The sequence below is a fragment of the Girardinichthys multiradiatus genome, chromosome 3, assembly GCF_021462225.1.
Source record: "Girardinichthys multiradiatus isolate DD_20200921_A chromosome 3, DD_fGirMul_XY1, whole genome shotgun sequence".
NCBI classification, from domain to species: Eukaryota; Metazoa; Chordata; class Actinopteri; order Cyprinodontiformes; family Goodeidae; genus Girardinichthys; species Girardinichthys multiradiatus.
This window is the reverse complement of record NC_061796.1, coordinates 33670588-33690717: the sequence shown is the minus strand read 5'-3', so window position 1 is coordinate 33690717 and position 20130 is coordinate 33670588. Positions and strand designations below refer to the sequence as shown.

Genomic DNA, 20130 nt, shown 5'->3' with positions numbered 1-20130 from the left:
TGTCCGCATATAAATAAAAACCATCATCTAAACTGGCGAGTTGGGTAGACCCCAATCATAATTTTTATTGATTTTTTATGGATTTTATAGATTTTTTATAAATTTTGTAGAGCTGTCCAAAAACATTTAATTTTTTAATTAATGTGAATTAATGTGGGCTATTTTTCTATTGAACTGTGTAAATTTTTCACATTACTCATTAAAATGTGATTACTTTGTAAAAATTTGAATTAATTAACGTAAAAATGTAAAATAGTTTTTATAGGGCCCTCACATAAATGTCCAGCTGCACTCCATTAAATTACACAGATTTATTTTAATTAATCCAAATGTTTAACTTACAGACTAAGTAGCGTCTGTAAAATGCACTGTTTGACCACATGATTTTTATCTTCTTTTTTGTGCATTTAATCCAGTGTAACAAAATGTGCAATAATATTTTACGTAACATGTGGCTCAGGGTGACTGGAGGTAACCAGTGATGGCTCAGAAACTTTTCTTTCTCTTTCACTGTCTGAGATTGGTTGTCTGGTCTCTTGCATGTTTCTCCCTTTCTCTGAACATCATGGATATATAGCAACATCTTCACAGGTAGGAACGAATTAGCACAACAAAGAAAAACACAAGAAGCCAACATCATAGCAAAGTAACTTATTTCTTTACGCAGCAGCAAGGGCGTAACTTTGGGTTTGACTTGGTTTATTTTTTGTTAGTAGTTTAAGTGAAGGATGAAGAATGGAGTTTAGACAAAATTCAGAATAAAAGACTCACCTTCTTCTGTGCATCTCCCGGCCTTCCAATCAGCATCCTGTCCGCCTGATTCTCCATCCAATCACCTTCCGACGCCTTGCTTTTAAAGGAACTTCAGTGGTGTTGATCCTCGCTTGTCAGCTGAGCTCATCCCTCCTCCACACCACCTCCACCATCTTCCTTCCCATCTCCTCCCGGCTTCCTTGCCAACCCACCACCAGTGTCGTATCGGGGGGCAGACATCTCTAAATCTAAACCTTACAAATGTTCATCTTAACTCATGTCATTCCCAGCATTCATGTCTTCCTCCCAGGTCCGAGCGCCAAAGAAATAACCATGTAATTTCACATCATTAAAACTTTTCTAATTGCCATCCCTTTTCTTTGTGAGTCTTTTCAGAATGAAATAACAGTTTATAGCTGATGAAAAAACATTTGGCTGAAGCAGTTAACAACACATTTATTGGTTTTTAGAAAAAAACTTTCTGCTCAGTCTGTCCGACTAAAGTTGTTCTTAAACTCAGAGAAACTATGTTTACTGTGGCTCAAATAAATGTGCTTCTTTTCTCATCTATGTAAATGACTTTTTAAAATTTTACTCTCTCACTCCCTCTTCCTCATCTGAGGCTCCGTTGTCATAATTTCTTACATTTCTAAAACTGAAAACTGCTATAAAATTGTTTTTCTTAGATTTTAACGGAATGGGAACCACCTAAAAACACATTTATTTATTTCAATTATGCTGTGAGCTATCCCAACATTTCATTAAAATATGTTCCGTATTTCATGAACCTGTTGTTTTACTGCCATCTTTCCAGCCCTTCATCCGCTTAGTCTGTTGTTCTCCACTGAGCCGTTAGTTCAGTCTTTACCATTAAATACTTTCTGTAGAGAAACAGGTGTTTAAAATAGAACATGGAGCTTCATCCAGGACCTTTCTTGGACTCTCACCTTTTGTCCTGTTATCAGTACTGATATTACAGTTATTAATAAATGTATGTGGTATGTATGTATTACACTGAATAGCTAAAACTGTATCCTTGTTCAATGAGTTTAGTTTATCTAATATTACATATTACATGTACTATTCAGAAAAATAAATCAGTTAACTAACTAATGGTCCACCTGTGATTAATTGCTTTGATTTATTTCTTATAAATTTTGCACCTTTAAACAACCCAGAGCTGTATGTTTAGGATGTATGTTCCGAACATATGAGAGAGGGAGGCTTACTTTTGCATTTTCTACTATGGCACCAGGAGATATTTTCCTGGTTTATTGAGCAACACCTGTTTCTGTCTACATGTAGAACTTTTGGACCAGCTGCAGCCATGGGATACAATGTGATGATCTGAAGGACCTTTTAATGTGTTTAGTAACTTTAGGAATAAATGCTTTGACTTTGACTAAATATCAGATATTTTTCACATCATGATGCAGATCCAGCTAGAAGGTCACAGAGAGAGTTCTACTTTTTTCTATCACGGCCAGGCCATCCATCTTTACCTGTAGTTCAGGTAAAAGTCTCTCATCATGACCCCGATGATGCTCATTAGTGACCCTCCACCTCATGTCTTGCTGGGTGAATCAGTGATTAGCACTAGCGCTAGCTTACAATTAGCCCATTCTGAGCCAACTCTCAGGTTTACCGCTAACTTCGGTTTGGTTTAAGCCACTCTGCTTCCACCTGTTCCTGGACGCACTCATCCACCAGGCTCCCACTCTCTGGTTGGCTCCGCGGCTGCTCTGAAATGAGCCATCTCCCCCTATTGTAGACCTGTTTGATGCGCTCAGTGTAACTTTTCGGGTGATTAATAAGGTAGGCCGACGCTCCTGGACTCAACAACCATTCTGGACAAGTCCAGAAGGCTTCGGAAAAGTTTGTAGTCTAACAATTAGAGAACACAAACTATTTCTTTTGCACAGAGGACCTTTAACTAGTGCCCCAAACTGCTATGCTAAATACGGCGGACCATGAACTGATAAGCTGCTAACTCCAACTTTATCAACTTTAAAAATTGGCCTTATAATATTTAAAGAAAACATCTCCTTGTCATCTTTTGCTCATTAATCCCTCAGTGATCCCATCATACAAAACAACTTTAAAAGTCTAGGATCCATCCTGTCATTCCAGTTTCCCAACTCAGTCCAGTTCCCTTTTCGTCTTTTGGCCTCAACAAGATTTTTTATCTAAAAGCTAAAGCAAAGGCTGTAACGGTTCACATATTTTACATAGCTTACAAGGCTTGTATGACAACAAGGTACTGAAATTCTTCAAACCTGTTTTCTTTTTCTTTGGTTTGCAAGTGGATTAAAGCTCTCCTATTTCAGTCACCAGCCTCATTTCTGGCTGAGGATAACAAGCAGGCGCCATAAGACTTTTTAAGAATATAGCTACTATTCAAAATTTTCTGATCAAAAATGAATAAGAATATAATACAGAATCTTCAAATTAAATGTTTAATATTTTTCATCTTTACATTTATGTATATATTGAACTAGTTTTAGTTTACTCCATACATCATGAATGGCTAAATTTTTCTCATAGTGAGCTGGTCAGTGGCTTCTGTGTTTCCGTATATCCGGTAAGAGTTTATTTGTTGTTTTGGCGTCTGTTAATTGTTTTAACAATGAATTATGAATTTTCAAAATTAAAGGTACTCAAAATCTAAAATTTTATTTTAAATTAAGCTTAAAGAATTTTCTAAGCTCTTACATCAATTTATGAATTACAAATCTGTGTAAAATTATTTATTATACTGTGTTCTTTCTCCTATAATGCAGAATATAAAATACACACACATTGAGTTATAGAAATTGTTGTAGTTGGCATTGCGTAAGTAGTCCGTGTACTTTTGCGTCCATTCATTATTCTATTTTTGGAAGTGAAATAAAATTCTGGAAAGTGTTTTGTATGAATAAAAGAAAAAAACTGAAATGGCTCCAGTTTGCTTTTAAAAAATTCGTGTGTGGTTCGTTCTTTGGGTTTTCCGTTTTAAAATAATACGGGATAAAAACGAATAATAAACCGTTTTTCTAAGCTTTTTTTTGGTTTTGAAATTAAATTAGAAAAACGATTTTATTAGTTCACCATTTAGGACATTTTGGAGGAGGCAAGCACACAGCCCATGTGAAGCAACAGAGCCCTTGTGGAGTCAGTATACAGATAGAAAGGGGACATTATATACGGGGAACAGAATTTGGCAGAAGTTAGTGCCACCTGCCTTGTAGCGATCTGCACCGATGATACGTCACAGGTCGCTCACCTTACAGCCATCTCTTTGAGACGTCCTACTTTGGAAGTTTCATTTCTTTGAAGGTAACAGTAAGTCTTATCTAATTTATTTTGTTTCTTTTTTTGGTTAAGTTTTTGTATTCTTGTTTTCAGTTTACATGGCAGTAAGCTTGTAGCATATTTGTAAATGACTTTAGTTTGACGTCTGTAATATCGTTACTATAATGTAAACCACAAATTACACCCGAATCACAAACAAAACGAACACAGTCTATTTTGCGGACTATTTTTGCTTGTAATTATACTACTTTTCTATATTTTTGAGTATTGATTGTTCTGTATCTGTCACTTTATAATTTCAGGTGCAGTCGGCGGCCCATTTCGACCGTGCCAGAAATAATAAAAACTGTCACACAGCTTTTTCATGAACGAAGCGTTTGCAGGCATAACCTGAATTTGTAGATGTCTATTTAATTTATTTGCAATAAAAGCTAGCCTGAATGGTTTCTTTCTATAAATCTTCTTCAAGTTGGATATTTTGATGATTCATACGAATCAGAAAACCAAACTGACACCCTTTCGAGAATTTCTTTTCACTTCCAAAAATAGAATAATGAATGAACGGAAAAGTACGCAGACCTAAGTTGACATTTTAAATCTAATTTAGTTTTTGAGCATACATATTTTTTCTATTTCCAGATTGGACTAGATGGTATGTTTTACTTTTTAAATTTTTTTTGTTTGTTTAATTTGATTAAATTTAATCATTCTACAATATTTTATTGTATTTGTCAAATGTTGACATTTTTTTCATTACACTGAAACATTTTGACCAGTTTTTTTTTTTTTTATGTTTATTTTACAAATCTGTTTTTTAGACAGAGGAGAGGATTTTACGGAAGTCAACAGGGGTAACATAATCATCATAAGTTTTCAGTAAAAAAAAAAAAGATTTATTTACTTTAAAATTTACAATTCTGTTTTGTTTTTTTTTAGATTTCTGTCATAGTCATATTTTAAAGGTGAGTTTGTTCTGTTATTTTAAACACTGGTAAACCGTTGATGCCATTAAACATGTTCTATTTATGCATTTTGGTCTGTCTTACAACATTTTGCTTATCTATTTCAGTTTTGAAAAACAAAAAGGAGCACTGTTGTTGCTCAGGACTCGCTCTGGACATCTCCAGTCCCATACGTCTTTCATGCAGACCTAGGTAGATATATGATTTAATTCACAAAAACTTAAAATAATTTTACCCTGCATTTAAGAATGTGCAAGTTACAAGATTATTCAGGTTAATTCATACTTTTCCAATAGATACTATAACATTACACAAATAACGTGATAAAATAGCAGCAAAGTAATATTTTTCACCAAATAATCATTGTATTCAGTGCATTAAATTGTTTGATGTGTTCCTGTTCATTTATGCAACACACTTTGCATTAACACTGGAAGAGCCGAATGCTAAAGGGGTCATCCTGAGGGCCTTTGAATATTTTAGAGTGAAGTCTTGCATTGACTTCATACCAAGAGTGGCTGAGGATCATTTAATCCATGTGAAAAAGTTAAAAGGGTAAGTTCTTTTTCAAGTTTTCTAAACTAAGGTACTCCCTTAGCCATTTTAGTAAAGTACTAAAAACAACAACCCATCAAACTGAAACAAGATTTTGGTTTCCAGAAGAAATTGTTATCTTAATGTACTTACCTATATTTAGTGCTGTCTTCCCATTTCAAGGTGTTTTTCAGAAGTTGGAAAACAAGAAACTAATGGACAGGATCTCTCTCTTGGAAGAGGCTGTGATCATGTGTTTACAGTTGAACACGAGTTTCTTCATGATCCCGGCTTCTTCCATGAACAGTCCAGATATGACAGAGAAAAATATGTAACTATTTTGGGTGAAAACATCCTAAAAGGTATGAGAATGAGTGCATTATATAAAACTGTGTGAATGATAAAAACACTTATAAACAACTTAATTGATTAATTTATGTGAAAGTAGCATTCAGTAATTGAATTTTACCTTTTTGAAATATTATCTAGGTAATGAGAAAAATTTTGATAACATGAGCAGTGAAGAGAGCAGCACCCATGGAGTCCCATACGACTACTGGTCAGTGATGCATTACGGTAAAAACACAGAAAGCAATGGAAAAGGCCCTACAATTATAACCTGAACCTCCTTTACAAATGCAGTAAGTGTTTGAAGATTAACCAAGAACCTAACGCACATGTTTTGTGGCTTCTTGTTTGAATGCTAAGTGCCTTTACCCAAAGAACAGTAACATTTTCCATTGTCCAGATTTTCAAATGACTGATTTTTCATCACTCCCATATACTTTTGAGCTGTAGATTATATTTTTAATCATAACTTATTAAAAAGTAGTCCCTAAAGGCTATAGTAGTCCCTATGGGGTTTACCTGATGTAAATGTATTGCATACTGCATTGCATCTTCCACTGTCAGAGTTACAAAATAACTGGTAATAAAATACTTCTCTTGCCTTTTTTACTAACAGAACATTTAAACATAAAGGTTTGGGTGAATTTTGTCCACTGAATAAGCAAAACCAAAGAATTTGAAGCTGCTTATCTTATTGTGCCTTTCTTTGCTGTAGACTCTGAATGGACTAGCTCCCCTCCCACATTTCACAAACGGGCATTTTTGAATAATTGTGTTAGAGTATGTGGCTGTTGAAAGCTGCAATAAACTGGTGACCTTTTCAGGGTGTAACCAACCACTTGTCCGTTGACTTCCAAAGACTGTTAACAAGGAGCTACAGTTAAACTGGCTTAGCAACAGCAGTGCCTGCCAGCCAGCACCTCTAAGGCTCACTAATCAGTTATAAGATACACTGTTGTTTAGTAAAAAAATGTCAATGGCACATTTGGTAAGGCCTGGGAGGTGGAAGTGGGATATGCAAGTTTTTTCATCTGCCCCTGCACACTAGAAACTGCCTGGTTCCTCTGCAGACAATGTCATGTACCTCAAATTTCTGACTTCAGACTGAAAGCTTCTATTTAAATGTAAAAAACAGACACCTAGGCATGGATGGGTTACTTACATCAACGTAGACCAAGGTTTTAAAACTGGTAAAATGTTCTGTTCTGACAGTTTAAAGTCCTTTTAATGACATGGCAGAAAAATTGCTGGGATGACTGTTGTGGAAACTGAAGGAGCACAAAATTAAAGCGGCCATCGTTAATGTCTGTTTGGAGGTTTTGAACAGCCTGTTTGGTAAGCAGGCTGGCTACCCAAGTGTGTAACCCTGATTAACCAGCAAATACTGTTAATAATGTCAGTGTTGCCTTATAAAGCATTGGTTCCCAAACTTTATTCATTATAACCAACAAAATACCAGTGGAAAGGGACTATTGTTAATTTTGTCAGCAAACATTTTCATCATAATTTTAGTGAACAGCTTTTTTTTTTCAAACAAAAATGAGGCAAAAGCTAAACAGAAACTAATAGTCAATGACTTAAACAATGACACAAATCATGATCTATTCTGTCAACTAATAGAAACAAGAAACACATATAAGGTGAGAGATGAAATCCCATCAGACGGATTTTTAATCATTTAGAAAAGAGTTGAAACAACAGCCAACGATACATTATCTGTGTAAACAGTCTATTAAAAATGCAAATCAATGTAAACCGCTTCAAATATCTAAATTCAGTCTGTCTTCGTAAAATGTAACTTTTCTCAGTTCAGTACATCCTGAGTCTTGCCTACTTCATTCACCTTCACAGACTCAACGGTTGCATTTAAGATGTACTGTGGCTTTTCCAATGGCACCATGTGTGAAATGAACAGCTGCTCACAGAGAGGCCATGGTTGGGAAGTGGTAAGACAGGTTTCTGGAGGTCCACAATCTGATCACACCAGTCTACTCAGTGGAGACGGTGATCCTGGTAAGGTTTTACAAATTTCAAATTGCAGTTTGGAATTTTTACAGCGAAATGTTTAATTGTGTAATGTTTCTGGCAGATCTACTTCTGCTGTTTTTAATTTTAAGATTTTATCAGTTATAATTATTTAGGCAAGCTTTTACTGGAATTGCACGTTCTAGTTATATGTAGTTATTAAATGAGGCGAACCAACATTTTAGGCCAAGAAGAAGGATACTTCATGTATGCAAGCACAGCATCAGGCCAGGAGGGAGACTCAGCACAACTGGTGACCCAGAGAATGGATCTGAAAAGGCCGTGTCCTGTGCAGTGTCTGCAGTTCTACTATTATCACAGTGTGAATGAGAGTGACAAACTCAACATTTGGATCAGAGAGTTTCAAGATGAGCAAGATAATACCAGAAGCCTTCATCTCATGGGGCAGATCACTGGTAATAGATAACATCTCATATAAATTTGTGGACCTAATAACACTGAAGTAGATAAACAGCCCAAAATCCTCCTTATAGGTCTACTAACATCACATTGGAAGCTCCATCATGTTTTCTGAATGCCACAAAGAATTTCCAAGTGGTATTTGAGGTTCGGAAAGGGCCGGGAAGCTCATCAGGTGGCTTCTCAATAGACAACATCAATCTCTCTGAGACCGAGTGTCCACACCTGAGCCTGCAGATTGATGATTTTGAGCAGCGCCTTAAAACCAGTGACAAAGAAACCATTGTGTACAATCCACAACAGTACTCCACAGAAGGCTACGCTTATCGAGCAGCTGTTTTACTCAACCAAACGGCTGTTGGACTGTTTGTGCAACTTTTGTCCGGTGACCATGATAACCAGCTGAGGTGGCCTTGTCTCAATAAACACATAACTTTGCAAATGCTGGATCAGACTCCCAACATTCAGCTGGAGATGTCAAAGCAAAGAAGTATCACAACCACTGAGAATCAGACAACTTCTGATGGTGAGCTTACAAAACATCTAAACAATTTGTTTATACAGGTCCTTCTCAAAATATTAGCATATTGTGATAAAGTTAATTATTTTCCATAATGTAATGATGAAAATTTAACATTCATATATTTTAGATTCATTGCACACTAACTGAAATATTTCAGGTCCTTTATTGTCTTAATACGGATGATTTTGGCATACAGCTCATGAAAACCCAAAATTCCTATCTCACAAAATTAGCATATCATTAAAAGGTTCTCTAAACGAGCTATGAACCTAATCATCTGAATCAACGAGTTAACTCTAAACACCTGCAAAAGATTCCTGAGGCCTTTAAAACTCCCAGCCTGGTTCATCACTCAAAACCCCAATCATGGGTAAGACTGCCGACCTGACTGCTGTCCAGAAGGCCACTATTGACACCCTCAAGCAAGAGGGTAAGACACAGAAAGAAATTTCTGAACGAATAGGCTGTTCCCAGAGTGCTGTATCAAGGCACCTCAGTGGGAAGTCTGTGGGAAGGAAAAAGTGTGGCAGAAAACGCTGCACAACGAGAAGAGGTGACCGGACCCTGAGGAAGATTGTGGAGAATGGCCGATTCCAGACCTTGGGGGACCTGCGGAAGCAGTGGACTGAGTCTGGAGTAGAAACATCCAGAGCCACCGTGCACAGGTGTGTGCAGGAAATGGGCTACAGGTGCCGCATTCCCCAGGTCAAGCCACTTTTGAACCAGAAACAGCGGCAGAAGCGCCTGACCTGGGCTACAGAGAAGCAGCACTGGACTGTTGCTCAGTGGTCCAAAGTACTTTTTTTGGATGAAAGCAAATTCTGCATGTCATTCGGAAATCAAGGTGCCAGAGTCTGGAGGAAGACTGGGGAGAAGGAAATGCCAAAATGCCAGAAGTCCAGTGTCAAGTACCCACAGTCAGTGATGGTCTGGGGTGCCGTGTCAGCTGCTGGTGTTGGTCCACTGTGTTTTATCAAGGGCAGGGTCAATGCAGCTAGCTATCAGGAGATTTTGGAGCACTTCATGCTTCCATCTGCTGAAAAGCTTTATGGAGATGAAGATTTCATTTTTCAGCACGACCTGGCACCTGCTCACAGTGCCAAAACCACTGGTAAATGGTTTACTGACCATGGTATCACTGTGCTCAATTGGCCTGCCAACTCTCCTGACCTGAACCCCATAGAGAATCTGTGGGATATTGTGAAGAGAACGTTGAGAGACTCAAGACCCAACACTCTGGATGAGCTAAAGGCCGCTATCGAAGCATCCTGGGCCTCCATAAGACCTCAGCAGTGCCACAGGCTGATTGCCTCCATGCCACGCCGCATTGAAGCAGTCATTTCTGCAAAAGGATTCCCGACCAAGTATTGAGTACATAACTGTACATGATTATTTGAAGGTTGATGTTTTTTGTATTAAAAACACTTTTCTTTTATTGGTCGGATGAAATATGCTAATTTTGTGAGATAGGAATTTTGGGTTTTCATGAGCTGTATGCCAAAATCATCCGTATTAAGACAATAAAAGACCTGAAATATTTCAGTTAGTGTGCAATGAATCTAAAATATATGAATATTAAATTTTCATCATGACATTATGGAAAATAATGAACTTTATCACAACATGCTAATATTTTTGAGAAGGACCTGTATGTGTTTTTTTTTTTTTTGTTCTATACTTTTCGGTTTTTTTGTCAACAGGAACCCCTTACTGGATGAATCCTCGAGAGACTGGAAATCCTGCTATAGATGAGAAACAGAGCATAATCCATGTTGGACCCATGTTTGCATCTTTGGAAGAAATTAAATTAAGGAATTTCCTTAAAGGAGGGAGCACCGTTTTTATCTTCAACTTTCAAGGCAGGCTGAATATTTTTCCTACAAAATTATATTATTTAAATACTTAATGTAAATTACTCCACACCAAAGTGGATTTTTTAAACAAATATGATTAAATATTTTTATTTTTAATAGATCTTACTCCTCTACTAACTGGAAGTACTCTACCATGTCCTCAAGTCCAACCAGTGAAGGTGACACATCCACCAACACGTCAGGATGAAGGTTCATGTCAACCACGGTAGGACATTATGTAAACTTAAGCAAATTTTTCAACTAGAAATGCACATAATGCAAATAATGCAAATAATAATAATAATAATTGGTACCAAGTGGAGCAGACAATTCTTCAGTTTGGAAGCTCGGTAGATCCGTTAGCTTTTTAGGGATGAAGTTAGAAAAACAGTGCTATTTAAATAAAAACTGTATTTTTCCATGACATGTTAGGACATTGAGAAATCTCTGCTTCCCTGAGGCTCCCAGAGAACGAGAGAGACTTCCCACAGATTTGTTTTAAAATACATTTTACAGCGAATGCTCTCAAACACATTACTTGTATTTCTGAGACTTCTCCTGTACCTCTTTAATTTAGTACTTTCCTCAAGACCTGCTGTATTGAGTACATAAGCTGCAAAATTTGCACATCGCCACATCTGAAGGTGAAAAAAAGAATCCCTTTGGTTGTAAATGCATACATTACCATTAAAGCCTAATCATTTATGATTTGACAAAAGGCGCCATTTAAAAATCTAAATTTCATGGACAATTGTTTCTTGTATTAGCCATTAAAGAGAAATCAAATTGTCCAACATTGGTATCAGCAGCAATCAGACATGAAATTTAAATCAGTGCGTCTCTAGTGTCACTGAAATAACTTCTGAAAAGTGTTTAAAAAAGAAACTTTGTATTCAAATTAAATGCTGGTTACCCTATAAAATACTTGTTACAGGATCTCAACCAATAATGCTGCTCAAGCCATCCACCACAACAGGTATAACCATTTACTCACGTTACACTGTTATATATGCTGTCTAGCTGTAACAACTGAAGCGAAAACCATTATTTGTCTTAAGTTGTTCTAGCAGCACAAGGATATAAAGGAATTTATTTGGTGCTTTACCTCCTGCACTCACTATTTCCACTATAGTTAGGGCACCAAGAGGTCATCAACAACACCACCTTGGAAATGTCAAAATGAATAAGCACCAGTAAGTTGCACAGGTCCATTCCAGTAAAGATGAGGCAAGAGACATGGTTCCAAATTTCAACTCCAAAATTCACTGCAGGCTTAAATCATCTTGCTACATGTTGAAATGGCACCAGAACAAAAAGGGCAACTACAGGATTTTTACACCATAAACCAACAAACTGTAAGATGTTCCCAGTCTTTAGTACCAAAATGGATTCAACACAATAAAAAAGTGAAACATTTACAGAGTCCTAGGCAAGGATGGCCAATATTTATGCATAAGGATTGGTCTTTGTTTTCTCGTGGTGCTAAGATGATTATTATTCTGGCAGACAAATATCAGAAAATAGGTTATGTTATGGCAAGCATTAAATATGCAAGAGTATGCAGAATGTCATCTAGGAATGAGTAACAGATTTATATGGCCATTATCACCTTTCATCACATATGATCATAACATAACACGTCAGATTTAATTTTCCCTCACACGGCACATTGAAGCCCAGTGTGCTTGGATTAGTTGTTTCAGGGAAATACTTCATATAATCTGTTCCTGTCCTTGTGTTGCAGCATCTTCAGCTCATCTCCTGCAATGATGGCTTCTCCTGTCCTCACCCTCCTACTAGTCCTGAAGCTTTTTGAGCTTTGATTAGCATATTCCATCTGAAAATCACCTCTTAATGTGGAAAGCAACAGCAAATGTTCTAAGCTGCTGTCATATGTGTGTTGCTTTTGTTTATCTAAATATTAATAAAAAAGATGAAGACCATTCATTCACTTTGTGATGGGAAAAATTGGTTTGTGTTGAATTACAACCAGGATTTTTAATTGTGTTGGTGAGAATGGTTTCCTGCTCTACTTTTTCGATTGGCCATGTCTAACTAAACTAGACTACACAAAGCCATGTTATTGGTTAGTTTTATTTAAAACATTTTAAGCTTATTTTCAACAGTTTATTTGATGTGTTTACAGTGTAAAATTATGGAATTATCTTTAATCTTTTAAAAAGGTTTGACGATTTTATTGTTTTCCTTTTTTAGTCCAAAGGAAATTAATGCAACTCTGGCAAAATGAAGCATTTACCAACAGTATAAAAACAGGGGTATCTGGATGGACGAAAGCCTAAAAATCAGACTTTCTTGTGCCCCAACGTTCCCTTTTGGCTCCAGTTTTTTTAAAGACGTTTAAACTAAATTCCACCTTTAATTTTTACATTTACAAAACTTCAGTCTGCATTTCAATCATTTGAAATTGCTTTAAAAGGTTTAAAATTAGTTTTCAAAATGCAGAAAAGAAAGTGTATGATATTATCAGCAATTGCAAAACTTTGACAAGCTAGGACTTTTTATGTGGTAGTTTTATTGAAAGGGTGTTATGTAAGAATTTGAGAATATGTTTTGATAAAGGGCTTTAGAGATATATACATTAAATGAATTAATCTAGTTAACAAATTAAAAATAATTGGTGTTTTACATTCCTTGCAAAGAGAAAACTGGTTAAAGACGCCTCTGTCTGTGATTGATTATTATTCTAGTGTAAATGTGTTCAACTTCCTTCTTTTTAAGAAACCTTGATTCTGTTCATCACGCTTCTTTACAATTTTTAAATGCAAAATCACTGCATTTTCCATGACTTAGTTGGCTGGAGATCAGCCATCCAGAGTGAACAACACTGGTATGTCTTTATGTATATGTTTGTGAGCATTCTTATGGTTGCAAAAAAAGCATTTTCCTACCTTGCACTACAGTCAACAAATAATCTACCATAGTTCTTAAACTCATAACACAAAGATCCAATAATGATCTCAATATCTTAAAATGCATTGAAGGAGGAATGTTATTTCTTTGATTAATTTTCTTCTCATGTCACTGTTGCATTTATTGCATATTATTTGTTTTCTATAGTTCATTTGTGTGGCTGCTGTCTTGGTCAAGTCTCCCTTCTAAAAGAGATTTCTGATCTTAGTGGGACTTCCTGGTTAAATAAAAGTATATTAAAAATAACATTTGGTGTATGTTGTAAAATAATCCTGTAATTCACTTTTTCTTCTTCAACAATTGCAATGCAATCTTTTTTTTCCCCTTTGTACCCAGTTTGTGCTTTAATAAAACAAAATTTCTTTAATGTGAAATACACCGAGATTACATGCAATAAAATTGGTTTTAAAAATTTGATTTTTATTGCTATGACTCTATTTTGCTGTGCAACTTTTAATTCCTTGTTAAATTTGATTATATTATGGCTTACTATTATTAAATATCCAAAACTGAGTTGCTCAAAGAATTAATTAATTAATAAATAAGACCAATAGAAAAAGGGATTTCTAATATAGAAATGTTACAGCTATGTTATGATCTAAAGAATCATGGGAAAAACGTCTGACTTCAGAAGTGTCCTGCATTCACCAAAACCAACAAGAAGCATAAGCCACTATGTCAATGATAAAGCTATTTGATTACAGCATGATGTATCCAAGCATATAATTGGAAAGTTTAGTAGAAGCGAACAATGCAGAAGGAAAAAGAAGCCCAAACATCAGGGATTACAATCTTCTCGAAATGATTGTTATTGGATGAAGAAAATCTCATCCCAGTTTTGGGGAATTTAACAAGGGGTCGACTACAGCTGGAGTCGGCGTTTAAGATCCGCCACACACAGACACATCAAAGAAATCAGCTACAACTGTTGCTTTGTTTGTGTCAATTCACTCTAGAACCTTTAAGTTCAGGAGAAGTAAAAAATCTCCAAATCTGGATTAAGAAGTGAATTTTGGATTTTAATTACCTGTGATCCATAATCATCAAAATGATCAGAAATAAGGATAAATGTGTCCATTAAATCAAAGTATCACTTTTGGAATTGATTTCAGAAAATACATTTTTTGAAATTATAAATTGAGATGCATCTGTACATGTTACAGGAGACCTTTTCATCAGATAAAGCCAATATCCTGTGTAAAATCTATTCATTTGTGAATACAGAAAAAGGTCAGACTAACTTAAAAAAAAAAAGGTAAAACTGCTTTGTTGCTTAATTCAGTGTTATTCACTGATAACCAGTTCTTAGAAACACCCCAGATCCAGTTTTTTTTTATGAAAAATCTCATCAACTTGTACAAAACGTTATCACATTTATTTCAATCCATACATGACAATATATTATGTCTTACTGTACCACTTACTTTAATTTTCACATCACATGATCTCATGCATCACCTGAAGCCCTCTGATAAACATCATTACAGCCTCCAACACACCACACAGAAAGACATTTGTGCTACAGTATGTAGGCATGGCTTGGCCAGTCCTGGCTCCTTAGTAGTTCTCTTTTTTTCTCCCCATCATCCACAGAAATCACTGTTGTAAAAGAGTCTTTGAATCCAATTCCTAAAACGTAGTTCAGGTTCCTGTGTGTCTCTCTGCCAGTCCAAGCCTTGGTCTGTAAGCTGGTTCCAGGTGGCCCGTGCACCTTTAGCCAATAGTGACTCCAAAGCCACACTGGAACTTGTTTTTGCGATGGTTGAGGAAAGCCCCCAAAGCCAACGTAAGAGGAAGAGGTACTAGTTTCTTTTCAAGGGTTGCCCCAACCATCCAATTACTATCAACTGTTCCTATAGAGACAAAAAATAATGAAAGAGAAAATAATTTGTCTAGTTTTCCCTTGTTGACTCAGTGTTACAGAGGCTGAAATCAAAACTTTCATATTTACCTTTAAAAAGCAAATTAGCTTTGGGAAGGTCCAGCTGGTAACCAAAGGATGTTGTAGTGTCTTGCATCCTTGTGCTGGCTTCAAATTCAACTCCTACCTGTAACTGTACCACAATGAAGTAAAATAATATGTTAGAGGAATGTTAATACTACATCCAAGAGTCAATGTGCACACAAATAATTTGTAGAGAATGTTTTATTATTTTTCTTGTGCTGCTTTAGTATGAGATTCCAGCTCATGAGTAAAAGGCCCGTTTGGTGCAGAAACAGATTCTCTTATTCCAAGGTTCTGAAACTGCAATTTACTTTAGTGCCCTCTGGTGGTAAACAGTTTTTTATTCTCTTATTTTCAAGTTGGTTGGTAGCTTAAGGATTTCATGTAGTTTTCATATCTGTAACCTAGAAATGCACAGTAAGGCTATTAGATAATACTAACTTATGATCTGCTGTGGAATGATTAGTACAACTCCACATTAAACTAACTGGGGAGTTTTGGATACACGTGTTGTGTTTATGTTATGTTGGGCCAAAGAATTTCTACATTACATGTGGATGGCCCCAGAGGAACCTAATCAGAAGATTTATGTCACTGCAGACTCAAGTTAAGCCAATCCACCAATCTTACTGCTGGATTGATGGTTTAAGAGAAACTGAAAAGGTAAATTTATAGCATTCTACAAATGTTCAGGTATGCTTGTCTTACTCCAGGTATTTTGCACAAAGACTTTGAGATGACTCAAATGTGTTTTTTGCACTAATCATAAAGGTGTGTGATTGGTTAAGTCTTTTGAGCTTGTAAATAGTCTAAAGATCTGACCTAATCTAAGCTGCTAAAGCCTAAAAACTAACTTGAGACGGACTTTAGAGGAACTTTTTGCTATCAGAAGCCTGTGTAAAATCGTAGTTATTGTAGAAAATAATGTTAAGAATTTTGTTAAATGTATACAAGTACATAAAACCTAGAGAAAGGACAGCCAATACTTTGAGCCAGTGCATACAAATATATCCTCACGAACCGTAATATTCAGTACCTGGTCGTTAGCTTTGTGATAGTATGTAGCATGAGCTCCAGCACCTCCCAAAGTTAAAGTAGCAACAAAGTTGTCACCTGAGGATTAAAAACAAAACCCAAACTATTAAACATCACATGAAGCAAAAAGATGCAAACCAATGTTCTGTTCAATGGATATGTTTGCACTTATAGCCACATGCAAGGTTTACTCTTACAAGAAAACAAATAAAGAATTATATCTTTACCTGTGTACCTGCCCAAGAATGATGTTACAGTTCCTTCCTCCCCTGGTCTCTTGTGATAAACCAGTTCTCCACCTAAAACCAGGGCTGGGGTAATTGACTGGAGAATGTGGGCCACCACAATGCCTGGAATTAAATCACAGCAGAGCGTATACAGAGAGTGTATATGTACACAACATGTACATATGTGTTTCTGTGGGAATACTGTTCATTTTTCAGTTCTTCATTAACTCCTGGTTTGTTAGTGCTGTGATTAGGACAAAACCTTATCATTTCTGTCCCTATCATGCATTTTCTCTGCTCTGTGCTTTTTTTTCCCCTGTATTTTGTAATGGAGCACAGTAGAGAATTGGACTATATCTTTCTATTTTTTTGTCTGAAATGTTCTTCAAGCAATGCTGTTACCTGCAGTTCACCATCAGCATCAACACACTGAAACTGTATTGCCAACACAAAAACAAACATTAACACTGATCTAACAACATACATACCAGATCCAACAAGTACATCCGGGTTTCCAAGAGTCACCGCAGAGGTGAAGTCTTGACCGCGATACTCAAAGTCACATTGCCAATTGACAAACTTATGCTGCTGAGTCTACAACAAAAACAAAACAACAGATTACACCTTATTGATAGTAGGAGAAATTATGTAAAAGATAGGATCAATTATCATTTGAACTGTTTTTACATACCTGAATGGCTATTTTGGAGCGTACAGCGTTAGTGAGCTGGTGGATGACCTGGGCATTTAGACTGCCAGTGTTGTCCATATCCCCGACCAAAACTGGAAAAGACTAGGAACAAAAACAACAAAAGGCACAGAGTATAGAACATAATTAGATAGTACAAATAGTACACAGCAAGACAAAAACTGGATTTAAAAATACTAAATGGATGATAAAATAGCAAACATTTAAAAAACAGAAAGGAAAGAAAGTTAAAATTACCTCTGCTGGTCCAGTCTGTTTACTTCCAATATATGTAGAACCAAATCTGTATCCAGAATCGCCCAGGGTGCTGAGGGTTATAGTGTGGCTGACCTGGAAGTGGTTACTCAGGCCCTTGTTAACCAATAGTCGCACTCCTTCCATCTGCATAGGGAATACCTCTAAAACAAGAATAACCAACAATGGTTATTTAAACGGATTCTTTTAAGTCACTGCAAAACTATTATACTGCAATATTCTGCTAAATGCAGATGTAGAAACACTAGATCTCATTACCTTTACATTTCCTGTGACACTCCTCATATGTGCCAGGGTTTGGAAGTGGGGAATCTGCATCTGCTTTCTGCTGGTCAGACACGGACCCTGGAGGGACGGAAGACACTGAGGGCATAGTGAAGCCAGGGGGTACGGACACCAACCCCGGGACCCCTTGAGCACCACCAGCTGCAGCTGGGGCCGGACTGGGTGAGGCGGCAGCTAACACACTGCCCATAGTCTGAGACTGTAACAGACTGGAAGAAAGACAGGTAAGAATAAATATTTTTTTTTTATTTTGTCACTGGCATCAGTGGTAATTTAACTCAGAAAACAAAATACGCAGGAGTGTTTCTCAGTACACACAGACTTACATGATCTGCAAGATTTGGTTTATTTAAATAAATATTCCCATAAAAAAAACAAAAACAAACAGATACTACATTACACAGCATATCATTAGGTACATTATGATCAGTGAATCTGTGGCTGCCGTTTACACTCCAATCACTTGACTGGTGATTTTGTTACTGGCTGTGGCAACCTGTAAAAAGCTGCTCTTTTGTTCTAGCAGTTTCAAGGATTCCCATTGATAACATAAAGGAAAGATAGCCAGAATAGCACCTAGTATCTGTTTTGTCATTCCTGTTAGAGACTAAGTCGGTTCTTCTTGCTGAGGTTTATGTCCGATTTATTTACCTGAAGTACTTCTTTCTATTAACCTAATAGCCTGCTAGACAATGCCTTTGAGTGTCTAAAGGTTAAAAAATGACTACATCAAAAAATTGGAAATAACCTTTATCTTAATTTCAGAATGTAAGTATAGTGTTTTAATAAAAAATAATAATAACTTAAGCCTAAGCAGAATAACTTTTTGTTTCAAGGGAGAAAATTACTTAGGACCTACTTTAAATTGTTACAAAGAAACAGGACTTTTTACATAAATAAAGTTACTACTACAGATCACTTTTGAAATGTTTCATGGCAATATCTAAAGATATTCACTTTAAAATCGAGGCAACCTTCATCCCCCCGATTTCAGCTTTTAAAATGTGGTTATTCCTCATTTTAAACATACACCCATGTTCTTGATCTCACTTTAGAGTTACATGTATGTTCCTTTAGATAGAATATGTTGTTTTGAACTTCAACTCTTCTAAATGCTGTCAACATTTCCAACAGCAAACTATCAAACTTGCAAGAACTGAACTTGCATTAAATTCCCATGCTACACTGACCGCTGCACTGTACCGGATGTAATTGTAGCACAGGCTAATTGTAGCCAAGGCCTACTCTGGTCAAATTCTACACATAAAATACCGGAACGTAAGAAGAACAGATATCAAACTGCAGCGTGTGGCATTTTTAAAAGAGGTTTCATGTGAAGATAAGCGACCAGCTAGGAAAGCCACCAGAAAGCTATATTTAATCAGTTATGGCTAATGTAAGGTAACATGGTTGGTGCTAGCTAGGCGGCTATGTAGCCATGTGGAGGCAAACCACGAGATGTCTTCGTTTACAAAGACAAACAGAAATTTTAAATACTAACGCTAGCAAAGGGATACTATCAACCCCGCTTAGTTTATAACGCCTATATGAAGTATTATAATTCTGTTACTTACAGAAACGATTAGGGTCCAGGGGGTATTGGAACACCGGTAAAGTTCGCGACAATGTCCGTGAACCGTACTTCACAAGCGCCCACCCATTTTCCGCTGCCGACACTTGGATTGGCTGATTGGGATTTCATTTGAACCACGATTGGCTAAGAGGGATAAGCTGGGAGGGCTCAATGTTGGTGACGTACGGCAAGGTTCATTCGCTGAACATTGGATTATTTCAGAGTCGCACTGAATGACATTCCAAGGGTACGCCTAGTTTTGGTTCCTTAGCTCACTTATGAAACTACAGAACTTGTAAAGCTAAATTTATTATGACTACATCTGGTACGTAGGTTTTTAGACTCCTGAGGCTGATAAAAACTACAGAGTAAAATAGAGTAAGCATTCATTAAGAATATCATTTAGGGTGAGATGAAGTCTTCACCCAGAGGTAAAATTTATTAGCCGTAATGCAAGCAAT

At 36.6% G+C, this 20130-nt stretch overlaps 1 protein-coding gene and 1 pseudogene across 1 annotated transcript; one reads left to right on the top strand and one right to left on the bottom strand.

Moving 5' to 3' along the window:
* Positions 1 to 5444: 5444 nt before the first annotated feature.
* LOC124863065 lies at positions 5445 to 15411 on the top strand (annotated as a pseudogene).
* tomm40 (translocase of outer mitochondrial membrane 40 homolog (yeast)) lies at positions 14994 to 19802 on the bottom strand. Its single transcript, XM_047357326.1, has 9 exons — positions 19671 to 19802; positions 18070 to 18305; positions 17794 to 17954; positions 17539 to 17640; positions 17336 to 17441; positions 16848 to 16970; positions 16622 to 16698; positions 15592 to 15694; positions 14994 to 15493 (listed from the first exon to the last, which is right to left on the bottom strand). The coding sequence occupies exons 2-9, from the start codon at positions 18284 to 18286 to the stop codon at positions 15354 to 15356; spliced, it is 1029 nt and encodes a 342-aa protein (XP_047213282.1). The 5' UTR covers positions 18287 to 18305; positions 19671 to 19802; the 3' UTR covers positions 14994 to 15353.
* Between the last annotated feature and the right edge of the window lie 328 nt (positions 19803 to 20130).

Coding starts and splice junctions, on each gene's coding strand:
- tomm40 (XM_047357326.1), bottom strand. CDS start 18,286: ATGGGCAGTGTGTTAGCTGCCGCCTCACCCAGTCCGGCCCCAGCTGCA. Junction 17,641..17,793: donor AACAGACTGGACCAGCAGAG/GTAATTTTAACT, acceptor TTTTGTTCCTAG/TCTTTTCCAGTTTTGGTCGG. Junction 17,442..17,538: donor GCTCCAAAATAGCCATTCAG/GTATGTAAAAAC, acceptor TTTTTGTTGTAG/ACTCAGCAGCATAAGTTTGT.